The 14,212-nt window shown below is 34.9% G+C and overlaps 1 protein-coding gene across 2 annotated transcripts in view; it reads right to left on the bottom strand.

Moving 5' to 3' along the window:
- The window catches only part of CYP39A1 (cytochrome P450 family 39 subfamily A member 1), a 90,472-nt gene that overhangs the window by 29,606 nt on the left and 46,654 nt on the right, over positions 1–14,212 (bottom strand). For both annotated transcript variants that reach the window (XM_076003312.1, XM_076003311.1), the window contains one exon: positions 12,435–12,568. In XM_076003312.1, coding sequence (XP_075859427.1) covers positions 12,435–12,568 — 134 coding nt within the window. The remainder of the gene's footprint in view (positions 1–12,434; positions 12,569–14,212) is intronic.

Raw genomic sequence — 14,212 nt, 5'->3', positions numbered from 1 at the left:
TGTACCCCCATAATATCCTGAAAAAAAAAAAACTCTCAACAAACTAGGCATAGAAGGAACATACCCTAAAATAATAAAGGCCAAATACAACAAACTTACAGCCAACATCATACTGAATGGGGAAAAGTTAAAAGCCTTTTCTCTAAGAACTGCAACAAAACAAGGAAGCCCACTTTCACCATTCCTATTCAACATAATACCAGCCAGAGCAATCAGGTAAAAGAAAGAAATAAAAGGCATTCAAATTGGAAAAGAGAAAGTCAAGTTGCCCCTCTCTGCTAATATGATCTTATATCTAGAAAAACCTAAAGAATCCACCAAAAATCTTTTAGATTTGATAAATGCATTCAGTAAAGTTGCAGGATCAATGTACAAAAATCAGTAACATTTCTACATATCAATAATGATCTAGCTAAGAAAGGTAGAAGGGAATCTTCTTTTGTGAAATGTCTATTTCATACATACAAATATATGATACATACATACATGCATACAAATGTTAGACATACAAATGGCTAACAGATATACGAAAAAATGGTCAACATCATTAATCATCAAAGAAATGCGAATTAAAACCAGAATGAGATCTCATCTTTCCCCAGTCAGAATGGCTATTACTAAAAAGACAAAAAATAACAGATGTTGGCAAGGATGTAGAGAAAATGGAACTCTCATAACACTGTTGGTGGGAATTTACAGCCACTATGGAAAACAGTACAGAAATTTCTCAAAAATCTAAAAATAGTATTGCCATTTGATCCAGCAATCCCACTACTGGGTATTTACGCAAAGGAAAAGAAATCAATATATCAAAGGGATACCTGCATGTTTATTGAAGCATTATTCACAGTAAGAAAGAGATGAAATCAACCTAAGTGTCCATCAATAGATGAATGGATAAAGAAAATGTGGTATATATACACAATAGAGTACTATTCAGTCATAAAAAAAGAATGAAATTATGAAGCAACATGGATAGAAGTAGAAGTCATTATCTTAAATAAAATAAGCCAGCCACAAAAAGATAAAAATTACATATTTTCAAGAAATAAGAAATTTTAACACTTAGAGGTAGAGCATGGAAAAATAGATAGTAGAGACTGGAATGAGTGAGTGTGGGGGGGGAAGGATGAAGAGGAGTGAGATAAAGGGTACAAACATACAGTAAGGACAGAAGCAATACATTCAATGTTTGATAGCAGAATACAATGACTAGACTTAAAAATGTACTGTCCTCAGGTGATAGACATCTTGAATACATTATATATATGTGACGAAATTTCTCATGTACTCCATAAATTTGTAAAAATCAAAAAATTTTTAATGTAAAAAAGACATAGGACTTGGATATTTTAAGGCTAATATAAATGTTCAATCATTTCCTCAAATTTTGTAGCAAAATGTTTCTAACTAAAATTTATGATAATGTAAGTTTCATTGCTATTTTATCTGCTAATCTGACATTTTTAATCAGTTATTTTAGGTTGTCGTTTAAATTTTTATGGCTTTGTTGAGAATTTTTCCATGTTATTTTATCCTATAAAATTCTGTGCTTATGTCCTGCTCTCATTAATCTATGTGATATTAGTACTTTATTTATTGATCTGTATAAAATATTAAAATTATTTACCCCTGTGTTGTAATTATATTGACTTTTTTTTTGTTAATTTTAGTTTACATTTGAGTTCTTTCTTTTTTTAAAGACATTAAATTTTGATATGGTACATTCAAATTTGTTCATTTTCTTCGAATAGATTTCACTGATTAATTCTAAGCTTAGGTTAACTCTTTTCTTTTTATAAAAGCTGTTCTCAAGGACTCTCTAGGAGTCCCCATGACCTTTTCAGGGGAACATCCAGGTCAAAAATCATTTCTGGGTAAAAGACTCATTCAAAGAATAAGATAGGCCAACGGATTTTAATGTAACTGAGTCTAAAAAATTTATGGTTATATATTGAGATTGAAATAATCTTTACAAAACTCATTTGTTGTGTGGCTATCAAAGAGTAGCCACAAATATCTGAAAAGGCTATTAAAATACTGTTCCCTTTTCCAGCTGCAGGTCTATGTGAAGCTGGATTTTCTTCATTTCCATTAGTGAAAATAATGTATCACACAACAGATTGCAGAATCTAGATATCTTCTATTAGCAAGACTTTAAAGAGATTTGCAAAAAACTTACAATGATGCTATTCTACTTTTTTTGCTTGTTTTGGAAAATATAGCTATTTTTTATAAAACCATGCTATGTTTACATGTAAGAGGTTTCTTGTCATTTTTAATGACTTACTAAATATTTTAACAATTTCTCAGCTTTAATTTCTAATATAGCAAATATTAATAGACTTAACCTACCTAGACAAAAGTGCTTTAGAATCCTCAATCATTTTGAATGTGAAGGATTATGAGACTAAAAAGTTTAAGAACTTTGACTTTAGAAATTTAAAAAAATATATCTAGAAAATCCCAAAGATTCAACCAAGAAACTCCTGAAACTGATCAATGAATTTAGTAAAGTCTCAGGATACAAAATCAATACACAGAAATCAGAGGCATTCATATACGCCAACAACAATCTAATTGAGAAACAAATCAAAGACTCAATTCCCTTCACAATAGCAACGAAGAAATTAAAGTACCTAGGAATATACTTAACCAAGGACGTAAAAGACCTCTACAGGGAGAACTATGAAACACTGAGGAAGGAAATAGCAGAGGATGTAAACAGATGGAAATCCATACCACGCTTGTGGATCAGCAGACTCAACATCATTAAAATGTCTATACTACCCAAACTGATCTACAGATTCAATGCAATACCTATTAAAATCCCATCAGCATTCTTCACAGATATAGAAAAAATAATTTTACGCTTCGTATGGAACCAAAGAAGACCCCGAATATCAAAAGCAATTCTAGGCAACAAAAACAAAATGGGAGGCATTAATATGCCAGATATCAAACTATACTACAAAGCTGTAGTAATTAAATCAATATGGTATTGGCACAAAAATAGGAATATTGACCAGTGGAACAGATGTGAGAATCCTGATATAAAACCATCCTCATATAGCCATCTAATCTTTGACAAAGCAGACAAAAACATACGCTGGGGAAAAGAATCCCTTTTCAATAAATGGTGCTGGGAAAACTGGATAGCTACCTGTAGAAGGCTAAAACAGGACCTACAACTTTCACCTCTCACAAAAATCAACTCACGCTGCATAACAGACTTAAACAAAGTATGAAACTATTAGAACTCTAGAGGAAAAAGTTGGAAACACTCTCCTAGACATGGGCCTGGGCAAAGAGTTTATGAAGAAGTCCCCAAAGGCAGTCACAGCAGCAATAAAAATAAATAAATGGGACATGATCAAACTAAAAAGCTTCTGCACAGCCAAAGAAATAGTCATGAAAGTAAACAGACAACCTACAGAATGGGAGAAAATTTTTGCATCCTACACATCCGATAAGGGGCTGATAACTAGAATATACTTAGAACTCACGAAATTCAGGAAGAAAAAATCAAATAACCCTATTAAAAAGTGGGCAAAGGACTTGAACAGAAACTTTTCTAAAGAAGACAGAAGAATGGCCAACAAACATATGAAAAAATGTTCAATATGTCTAATCATCAGGGAAATGCAACTCAAAACAACAATGAAATATCACCTAACTCCAGTGAGAATGGCCTTTATCAAAAAGTCTCCAAACAATAAATGCTGGCGTGGATGTGGAGAGAGAGGAACACTTCTATGCTGCTGGTGGGACTGCAAACTAGTTCAACCTCTGTGGAAAGCAATATGGAGATACCTTAAAGTGATACAAGTGAATCTACCATTTGATCCAGCAATCCCATTGCTGGGCATCTACCCAAATGATTCAATGACACTCTACAAAAAAGACACCTGCACTCAATTCATAATTGCAAGGCTATGGAAACAGCTCATGTGCCCATCAATCCAAGAATGAATCAATAAAATGTGGTATATGTATACCATGGAGTACTATTCAACTCTAAGAAATAATAGTGATATAGCACATCTTATATTTTCCTGGTTAGAGCTGGAACCCATACTACTAAGTGAAGTTTCCCAAGAATGGAAAAACAAGCACCACATATACTCACCAGCAAACTGGTATTAACTGAGCAGCACCTAAGTGGACACATAGGTACTATAGTAATAGGGTATTGGGCACGTGGGAGGGGGGAGGGGGGAGGGGCAGGTATATACATATATAATGAGTGAATTGTGCACCATCTGGGGGATGGTCATGCTGGAGACTCAGACTTGTGGGGGGACGGGGGAAATGGGCATTTATTGAAACCTTAAAATCTGTACCCCCATAATATGCCGAAATAAAAAAAAAACACCACAAAAAAAAAATACTCACTTTTAGTTGGTCATCTATAACCACATATTAGTTTGTTTTCTCTTCACTGATTTATAAAGATTCATTTATCCTATATTAAATTCATATGTACAAGGTTTGTTTCTTTGTTATCTGTCCATTCTATTCTATTGATCTGAACATCTGGTCTGATACCAATAACGTATGTCTTAAATTCTTATAGTTTTATAATATATTTTAACACCTCAAGAAGATAATTAATAGCCCATAATTACTCATTTTTTCCCAATGGTTTCTTGCTATTCTTTTTTGGATATTCTTGGAGATCAACTTTGTACCAAAAATGTAAAGCCTTGAAAAGAGAATACAGGTAGAAGTTTAAGAGTTTTGAAAAGGTGGCATAATAAAGATAAAGAGAAATGTTATAAATCAAAGAAAGCAGAGAGTGTCCAACTTAATTTATTCCAAAGAATATAGAAAGGAAATGGTACGGAAGCTATTAAAACCTATTCAAACCACCTAAGGGTGGTGATAGAACATTTGTAGCATGCGTAGCAAGGAACTTTAACCAGTTGTCCAATAGGAGAGAAAATATGAGCTTCTCTTACTAGTCAACATACATGAGTCTATGTGAAATGTGTTTTAAAATCCAAATTTCTGGGAACATATTAGTAAACTTCAGTTCAACAAAAACATTCCGCCTGTTTGCAAAAACATATCAATCTTAAAAAACCAAATTACATGAATTTATACTGAGGAAATAATCAATAATGTACACAAAGATTTAGCAATAAGAATGTTCATCTTCACAATGTTCATAATAATAGAAGTCATATACGTATTCAAGAATATGGAACTGGATTAAAAATTTATACTATATCCATATATTAATCTGCTACAATTCAAAATTGTGTAGATATATTTTATTGATGTAGAAAATTTTTCTTAATCATTAAATAAAATAAAAGCAGGTTACAAAACAATTAGCATAGCATAAGTCCAACTGATTTTTTTAAAAAATGCATAAGCTACGGGGAAAAAATATGAAATTATAATACCAAAATGTTTACACTGATTATCTCTGACTTGTTAAGATTTTAGGTAATTTTTAGTTTCTCGCTTAGATGCTTTTTATGGTTTTTTTTACATTCCATCAATACCATGCTTTACTTCTAAAATAAGAAGAAAAAGCTGTGCAAAGTTATTCATGCTATCGACTACTATGTGGCCATTGAAATACAAAATCTCTCTCAATACATGAAAAGTGAAGAATTAATGTTAAAATATTTTTTTAAATGACAGACTGACCCTATGGTGAAACCTGAGTTTCTATATTGATTTTGAAAGCTAAAGTCTCAATGTTGCAGGGAGAACTTCAGAGTGATTAGTTTTGGCTTCCCTAGAGGAAATGCTGTGTTTATTTTATTTATCAAAGAAATAGTAAGTACAGGAAACAACACATCTTTTACAAATATTAAAAAGGTATTTTTGAAAAAAAATGAAAGAAAATCCTAGAATATGTTCGGAAGATGGTAGCCTGAGTGCATGTTTCTGGGGCTGCTCAACCACTGCGATGGGATGGCCACAACCAGCTGCTAAAACTTGGAAGGAGCCTGGATAGATTTAAGCCTCATGTTCTCTGGGAAGAAAGTGTGGGTGTAAAGACTTGGTGGTAAGAGATTATTAATTTTTTAAGCAATTTCTTGAATTGTTTTAGAAACCTATTATTATTATTATTATTATTTATTTATTTTTTTTTTTTGAGACAGAGTCTCACTTTGTTGTCCAGGCTAGAGTGAGTGCCGTGGCGTCAGCCTGGCTCACAGCAACCTCAAACTCCTGGGCTCGAGTGATCCTTCTGCCTCAGCCTCCCGAGTAGCTGGGACTACAGGCATGTGACACTATGCCCGGCTAATTTTTTCTATATATATCAGTTGGCCAATTAATTTCTTTCTGTTTATAGTAGAGACGGGGTCTCGCTCTTGCTCAGGCTGGTTTTGAACTCCTGACCTTGAGCAATCCGCCCGCCTCGGCCTCCCAAGAGCTAGGATTACAGGCGTGAGCCACAGCGCCCGGCCAGAAACCTATTATTTTTTATCAAAAATTTTTTTACTAGGAATCCAGAGTGGTTGGCTCTATAAAATAGTTTGGTCTTGTAAGAAGGTTATATTTAGCGAATCATAAATACGTTTGTGCCTTTTGACTAGTAATCTACTACTAAAACATAATTCAAGGATAATCATTAGAAAAGAAAATGTACTCTGCACAAAGATGCAAATAACTACCGAATTATTCATGCTATCAACAAAATGGACTACGATGTGGTCACTGAAATACAAAAACTCTCTCAATACATGAAAAGTGAAGAATTATTGTTAAAATATTTTGTTAAATGACAGACTGACGCTATGGTGAAACCTAAGTTTCTATATTGATGCCATACAAAGAGAATGTTAGATGGCTGTTATAGTATGGTTAAGAGTTTGTACGGAGTTGGCGCATGCAAGAGTGTATGTTTGTGTGTGCATGTGTTTGAGCACGGGTCTCTCTTCTGGTGAAGTTGTCAAACAAGTAAAATTACTTTTGAAAAAATACGACGTGTTAATAGTCCCAAGAAAAATTACAATTCCTTTTGGTAGAACATAATCCCGACAAAGATATGTGGCTAAAAGCCCCTCTAAACGCTACTCACTTAAGGATAGAGTAGGGTTTCAGGTGTTGTAGGGGGTGGTGGGACATAGAGTGACTGTACCAGGACCAGTGCTGCAGCTCGATCAGCAGAACAAGTGAGTTGCATAGGAATTCTATAGTGAAAAGCAAATACATTTGTGCCAACACCTTATGGTAAAATCAAAATACAAAGGAGGAAAAAAAATTAACCGAGCCACCTTCAAGGGTCCTAAAATGAAAAGAAAAATGAAATAAGCGGGAAACTAACATCTGCAAAGGAAAACCTCTGCACTGGAAGGGAAAAAAGGGGGCACAGATGACAGACCTCAGGTATCAATAAAGACAAAAGTAAGAGGATGATTATAGTGTGGTAAGAGGATACACTTACCAGGCAGCATCTATTTGAAGGAGGAAATGTTAGATTGTAAGTACAGTCAAGCAAAAAAAGGTAAATGAATAGCATAGGAACACCGAGGATCAGGACAGCAGAAAGCAAAAGGAACACAATCCAGAAGAAGAGCATTACGTTGGTTGGAAAGTGGTAAAGGCTTGCAATCTGAAATATATTTTGGTTTGGATCTGGGAAGAAAATCTATTTCTCTAACAGATTAAAACCTTTTCATCATAAAATGACCCTGTGAGGATGTCATATATTTAGCTAATGAAATAGCACCAGCTGCGTGTCAGGTTTGAGAAGGGCCGTACAGAACTACTACCATGTATGCGGCAGGCAGCACAACTGGTTGAAGGAGCCCAAGATGGAATGTGTTGAAGGCCATGCTGAAACTCACGGAGAGAGAAGAAATACAAGAGCAATAGGAAAAGAAAAATCTGAAAGAAGTTAGATACTCTATTAGTCTGTTTTTGTGCTGCTACAAAGGAATGCCTGAGGCTGGGTAACTTACAAAGGAAAGGGGTTTATTTGGCTCGCGGTCCGCACAAGAAGCGTTGTGACAGCACCTGCTTCTGGGGAGGGCTTCAGGAAGCTTCTAATCAAGGCAGATGGCAAAGGGGGAGCAGGCATGCCACAAGGTAAGAGAAGGAGCAAGAGAGGGAAGGAGGAAGTGGTTCCAGGCTCCTGTAAACAACCGTCTCTCCTGCGAACTAATAAAGCAAGAACTCAGAACTCACTCGCTGGAAACTCAGACTTGTGGGAAGACGGGGGTAAAGGGCATTTTTTGAAACCTTAAAATTTGTACCCCATAATATGCCAAAATAAAAAAAATAATAAAAAATAAATAAAACAAGCAACTCACTCATTATCACCAGGATGGCACATTCATGAGGTATCCACCCTGGTGACCCCAACACCTCCCACCAGGCCCTACATCCAACACTGGGGACCAAAATGTGCCAGAAAGAGTGTGTGTGTGGGGGGGGCGGAGGGTAATAAGGACTGAAGGTGGAGGAGAGAGGAAACAAGGAGAGAAAGAGACTGAGTGCTTATGAGAAAAGGACAGAGCACATGCATAAAACACTTTTTAAGAGGGTGTCATGATATAGAAATCATAAAAAACAGTGCAAAAAAAGAAAACTCCAGACTAATTATCTCTCCTGAACTTAGATGCAAAAATCTCAACAAAATATTGACAAAGCAAATCTAACAAGGTATATAAAGAATGAGATGGCATGATCAAGTGAGATTTAGTTCAGGTATGAAAGGCAGGTTTAACATTCAAATATCAGTAAATGCAATCCACCATACCAATAGACTAAAGAAGAAAAAGCATATGATTATATCCATTGACACAGAAAAGCACTGGCCAAAATCCAACACCACTAATGATAAAAATTTTCAGTAAAGCAGGAAAAAAGGGAAATTTCTTCAACTTGATAAAGAGCATCTATAAAAACCCTACAGGTAGTATCATATTAAATGGTAAAAAAAAAAAATGCTTTCATCCTAAGATGTGGAACAATGCAATATCTACTATGAGCACTACTAGTCCACATGGTGCTAGAAGGTAGAGCCAGTGCAATTAGGTAAGAAAAGAAAACAAAAGACATAAATCACAAAGGAAAAAATAAAAATACTGTCTACATAGAGAATGCCAAAGAATTTACACAAAAACACTCCTAGAGCCAATACAAGAGTTTAGCAAAGTTGCAGATACAAAGTCAACACACAAAAATCAATTGTAGGCCGGGCACTGTGGCTCACGCCTGTAATCCTAGCTCTTGGGAGGCCGAGGCGGGCGGATTGCTCGAGGTCAGGAGTTCAAAACCAGCCTGAGCAAGAGCGAGATCCCGTCTCTACTATAAATAGAAAGAAATTAATTGGCCAACTGATATATATATATAAAAAAATTAGCCGGGCATGGTGGCTCATGCCTGTAGTCCCAGCTACTCGGGAGGCTGAGGCAGAAGGATCGCTCGAGCCCAGGAGTTTGAGGTTGCTGTGAGCTAGGCTGACGCCACGGCACTCACTCTAGCCTGGACAACAAAGTGAGACTCTGTCTCAAAAAAAAAAAAAAAAAAAAAAAAAAAAATCAATTGTATTTTTATGAACAAGTAATATACAATTGAAAAGCAAAACGTTAAAAAAATACCATTTCTAAAAGCTCCGAAAAGAATATAATATGTAGGTATAAAATCAAACAAAACATGTATAGGATCTGTATGATTAAAATAATAATCAAGATAACCACTGACAGATAAATGATGATGCTATAATTCTTCTAATTACTAACCAGAATAAAAAGGGGCTTCATAAAAGTTTAATAAAAATTATAGTAATATTCAGAGTATAAACATATCGCTCTACTTAATTGCACCAAGTTGTTTGACTATTTCCTCCTAAAGCTATTGCTTAATATTTGTATCTTAAAATTAATAATTTGATTATTTAAAGGAAAATCTGTTAAAATACTACAAAAACTAAATGCCATAATATATGTAAGTGCAATTAAACAAACTATGTCTCCTTTAAAGGCAAAAGTTGCAACTTTTACAAAATTTGGATTTTTAATTGTGTTCTACTACTACAAAATCTCCTTGGTTTTTATACACAGCACTCTCAAGCTGTTATTAAAAAAAAAGCAAACAAGAGTGGAGGACTGACTAAATGTGATCTATCTGGATAATGCAGGCCCTAAATCAAATCATTCTGAAAAAAAAAAATAATTTCTTCTGTCAGATTAATTCACATTTAACTGAAAGTCTGCCATGTGCACATGAGAATTTTTTCCTACTCTGTCCATAGAAAGGACCTCTCTCCTTCACTCAGGGACTGCTGACACTTAATATAAGCTGGGATTTTCCATGACATTCCTGATATCTGTTTCCATATCTCTAATCTGTGGTGCAAAATTGTCTTCCAGCTATCCAAAATAACTTTCTTCACGTCCTGAATGCCTCAGCTCATTGCTACTCAGGAGTAACTACTGATTGAATCAACAGACAAGAGACCATTCAATCCATCTGCTTGATTTAAATAGGAATAAACTAATTATGGTATGGGATCACATGGTCAAAGTGATTATTAAAAGGTTATATTTTAGCTAAAATAGCTGCCAACAGATAAATATCTATACTCATGAAATGTTATACAACTCTTTTTTTTCTTTTTTTAAAATTTCTTGAAAGCTATAACTGGCAGATAGACAACCCTTATTAGTAACTTGTTCCAGGTCACTCAGTGATTAATGGAATTTGAGGAATTATATAACCAAATATGCTATCAAAATTCCAATGACATTTTTCATAGAAATAGAAAAAACAATCTTAAAATTTATATGGATCCACAAAAGATCCCAATCTTGAGCAAAAAGAACAAAGCTGGAGGCATTACACTATCTGACTTCAAAATATACTACAAAGCTATAGTAATCAAAACATCATGTCACTGGTATAAAAACACACATAAACCAACAGAGTAGAGAGCCCAGAAATAAATCCACACATTTATAGTCAATTAATTTTTGACAAAAGTGCCAAAAACATGCAATGACGAAAGGACAGTCTCTTCAATAAATGGTGCTAGGAAAACTGGATATCCACATGCAGAAGAATAAAATTAGACCCCTACGTCACACCATATACAAAAATCAATGCAAAATGAATTAGATAATTAAAAGTAAAATCTGAAACTGTAAGATTACTAGAAGAAAATGTAAGGGAATAGCTCCATGACATTGGTTTGGGCAAGAATTTTTTGGATATTAACCCAAAAGCACAGGCAACAAGCACAAAAATAAACAAAGGGGATAACAAAAAACTAAAAAGCTTTTGCATAGCAAAAGAAACAATCAACAGAGTGAAGAGACAACCTAATGGGAGAACATATTTGCAAACCATGCCTCTAATAAAGAATAAATAAGCAAAATATATAAGGAACTTGAACGACTCAATAGTGAGAAAAAAACTTATCAAAAAATAGGCAAAGGATCTGAATAAACATTTCTCAAAAGAAGACATACAAATAGCCAACGGGTCTATAAAAAACACGCTCAACATCACTTATCATCAGGGAAATTCAAATTAAAACCATTAAAAGCTATCACCTCACACCTGGTAGAATGGCTATTATCAAAAAGACAAAAAAAGATAACAAATGTTGAAGATGGGTAGAAAAAAAAAACCCTTGTGCGTTGTTGGAAATGTAAATTAGTACAGCCATATGGAAAACAGTGTGGAAGGTTCCTCAAAAAATGAGAATCCCACCAGTGAATACATATCCAAAGAAAATGAAATGTCAAAAAGATATCTGCCTTCCCATGTTCACTGCAGCATTATTCACAATAGCCAAGGTGTGGAATCAACCTCAGTGTCCATCAATAAATGAATGGATAAAGAAATGTGGTGTATATATACATTATAAAGTACAATTCATTCTTTAAAAAAACAAAGGAAATCTTATCATTTGCAACAACATGGATGAACCCAGAGACCATTATATTAAAAGAAGTAAGCCAGGCACAGAAAGATAAATATTATATAATCTCGCTTATATATGGAATCTAAAAAAGCTGAACTCATAGAAGTAGAGAGTAGGAATGGCAGTTACCAGGGGCTGAGGGTAGGGGGATGGTAATTGGGGAGATGTTGGTCAAAGGATACAAAATTTCAGTTAGGGGAAATAAGTCAAGAGATCTATTGTACAACATGGTGACTACTGTTAATAACAACGTATTGTATTCTTGAAAATCGCTGAGAGTAGACTTTAAGTGTTCTTACCACTAAAACAATAAGTGAGATAATGCATCTGTTAATTAGCTAGATTAGTCATTCCACAATGTATGCATATTTCAAAACAGCCTGTTGTACAAAACAAAAATTCACAATTTTTATTTGTCAACTAAAAAATTAGTTATAAATAAAACCAATAATATGCCAATCAAAAAAATATATAAGCAAAATATGTACTTTTTTCCCTAGAAGGTTGATTATTTTCAAACAAAACCAAAGCTTACCAAAATTTTAACTGGCTTCATCACTTTTCTAGAAATGACACCAGGGGCTCTTAAACGAATGGTTTCCAAAATACACCATTTGATTAGAAGGAGTTTCTCCAGTTCATCTTCAGATACTTTAATCCTATCTTTGCCTGTAAAAAGAATTTCTTTTTTTAATGTGGGGGAAAGAAAGATGGATTAAACAGGCCAGAAAGTGATTTCACGTAAGCTCATCAACATAGGTTACATATGGCCTCTGACAGCTGGCAGTGTTACTATTAAGATTACTTTTTGCACACCAAGTTTAGTCATCTATTGCCTCTTTTTCTTTATCAATTTCCTCTTGATGAGATAAAATGCATGGCATGAAAAAGTAAGCCAAAGTTGATTACTATAAAGTGATGGATCAGTATTCAACTTCAGTTCTCACAGTCCTCTGGCTATCAGATGACTAAGGTGGTCCCTGTCAGGAAGGTGTTCAAGTTTCACCCTCTCATTCTTTCTTGTCCAAATTCTGTTTCTACTTAAAGGAAAAGCAATAAAAGATTGGCATCAAAAGCACATAGAAAACGATATGAGAAGACACCTGGCTTTCTTCTTCTACCTTTTACCTGCTGATTTGTTTTTGTTTTTGTCTTTAATCATTCATTTCAGAATGCTGAAAAAGAACATCAGGAAAGGTACAGTGGGGCATGTGTATCTCAGCTGGTATGGGGAGCATGCCCTCTAAACACAGGTGCATCAAACCTTCCTAATGTGATGTGCATACTTCATCTCAAATGTATGCTGAAGACACCTGAAAAAGGGTTAGGGGTCAATCTTTGTACCATCCAAAGAACAGTCAGGACTTTTCAGTCAAATTAGACGGTTTAGTTCATGGTATTCTAAATAAAATGTTTACATTTTGAAAATTACTTAAAACAACTCAGCTTTCAATTTGGTTTTGAAATCATTTGATTAATAAAAGGCAACAACATTGTCAGTTTAATTAAGTCAACTCATTTCTCCCTTTCACGTTTGCTTTCTGACTATATTGGGAATGAGTGGGTCAAAGTGGAACACAGGGTGTCTGGCCATGTCGACCTTTGACTATACACGAGGCTTGTTCTAAAGCAAGCCCATTCTGCAGGAGAGTCTGGTTGGGTGCTGCCTGGAAAATCTTGTCTGTCAGTAGAGGTAGAATACCTGAGGAATCAAAAGCAAGCATGTGTGGTTAGTGGAGGCTGAGAACCAGGGTATATTATTCCTATCCGTAGGGGTACCTGTGCAGTCTATTCAACTTGACAGATTCTTGAGTACCAAATAGGGACTTGAAGCTAGGATAGGCTCTACCAGTGTTACCATGACTAAGGCACAGCTCTTGCCTGTAATACACTTACTCTAGCAAGAGGTAAGGGACAAGCACACAGTTAAAGTACGTCATACAGGCAAGGAAACCATTCTGTGGGATATGAAATATTCTAAGGTAGTTAAAAGCAGGTAGGGTTTAAGTCCAACCAAAGGAAAAGGAAAATAGTCTATGAGAATATTTCTATTAAAATATAAGAATAATTTATTCCTTGCATAGAGTCAGTCGATCTAAATAAATCCATATCAAATGAACAAATGGTTTAATTCCAACATGGGGAGATGAATGGGTGGATATTTCTAGACAAAGGAAAGAGGAAGAACAAAAGGAAGACTGCAGAAAGCATGCATAGATTCAGCAAATGGCAACAGGTCTAGTTTGCCTGCAAGGTGGGATATGTGTGATGGAACCGTGAGATGGTCCTCAATGCCATTTGTAAAATGTGGAG

Source organism: Microcebus murinus, chromosome 5 (assembly GCF_040939455.1).
Source record: "Microcebus murinus isolate Inina chromosome 5, M.murinus_Inina_mat1.0, whole genome shotgun sequence".
Lineage (NCBI taxonomy): Eukaryota > Metazoa > Chordata > Mammalia > Primates > Cheirogaleidae > Microcebus > Microcebus murinus.
Note: the sequence above shows the minus strand (reverse complement) of the source record. Positions and strands in the feature narration are given on the sequence as shown.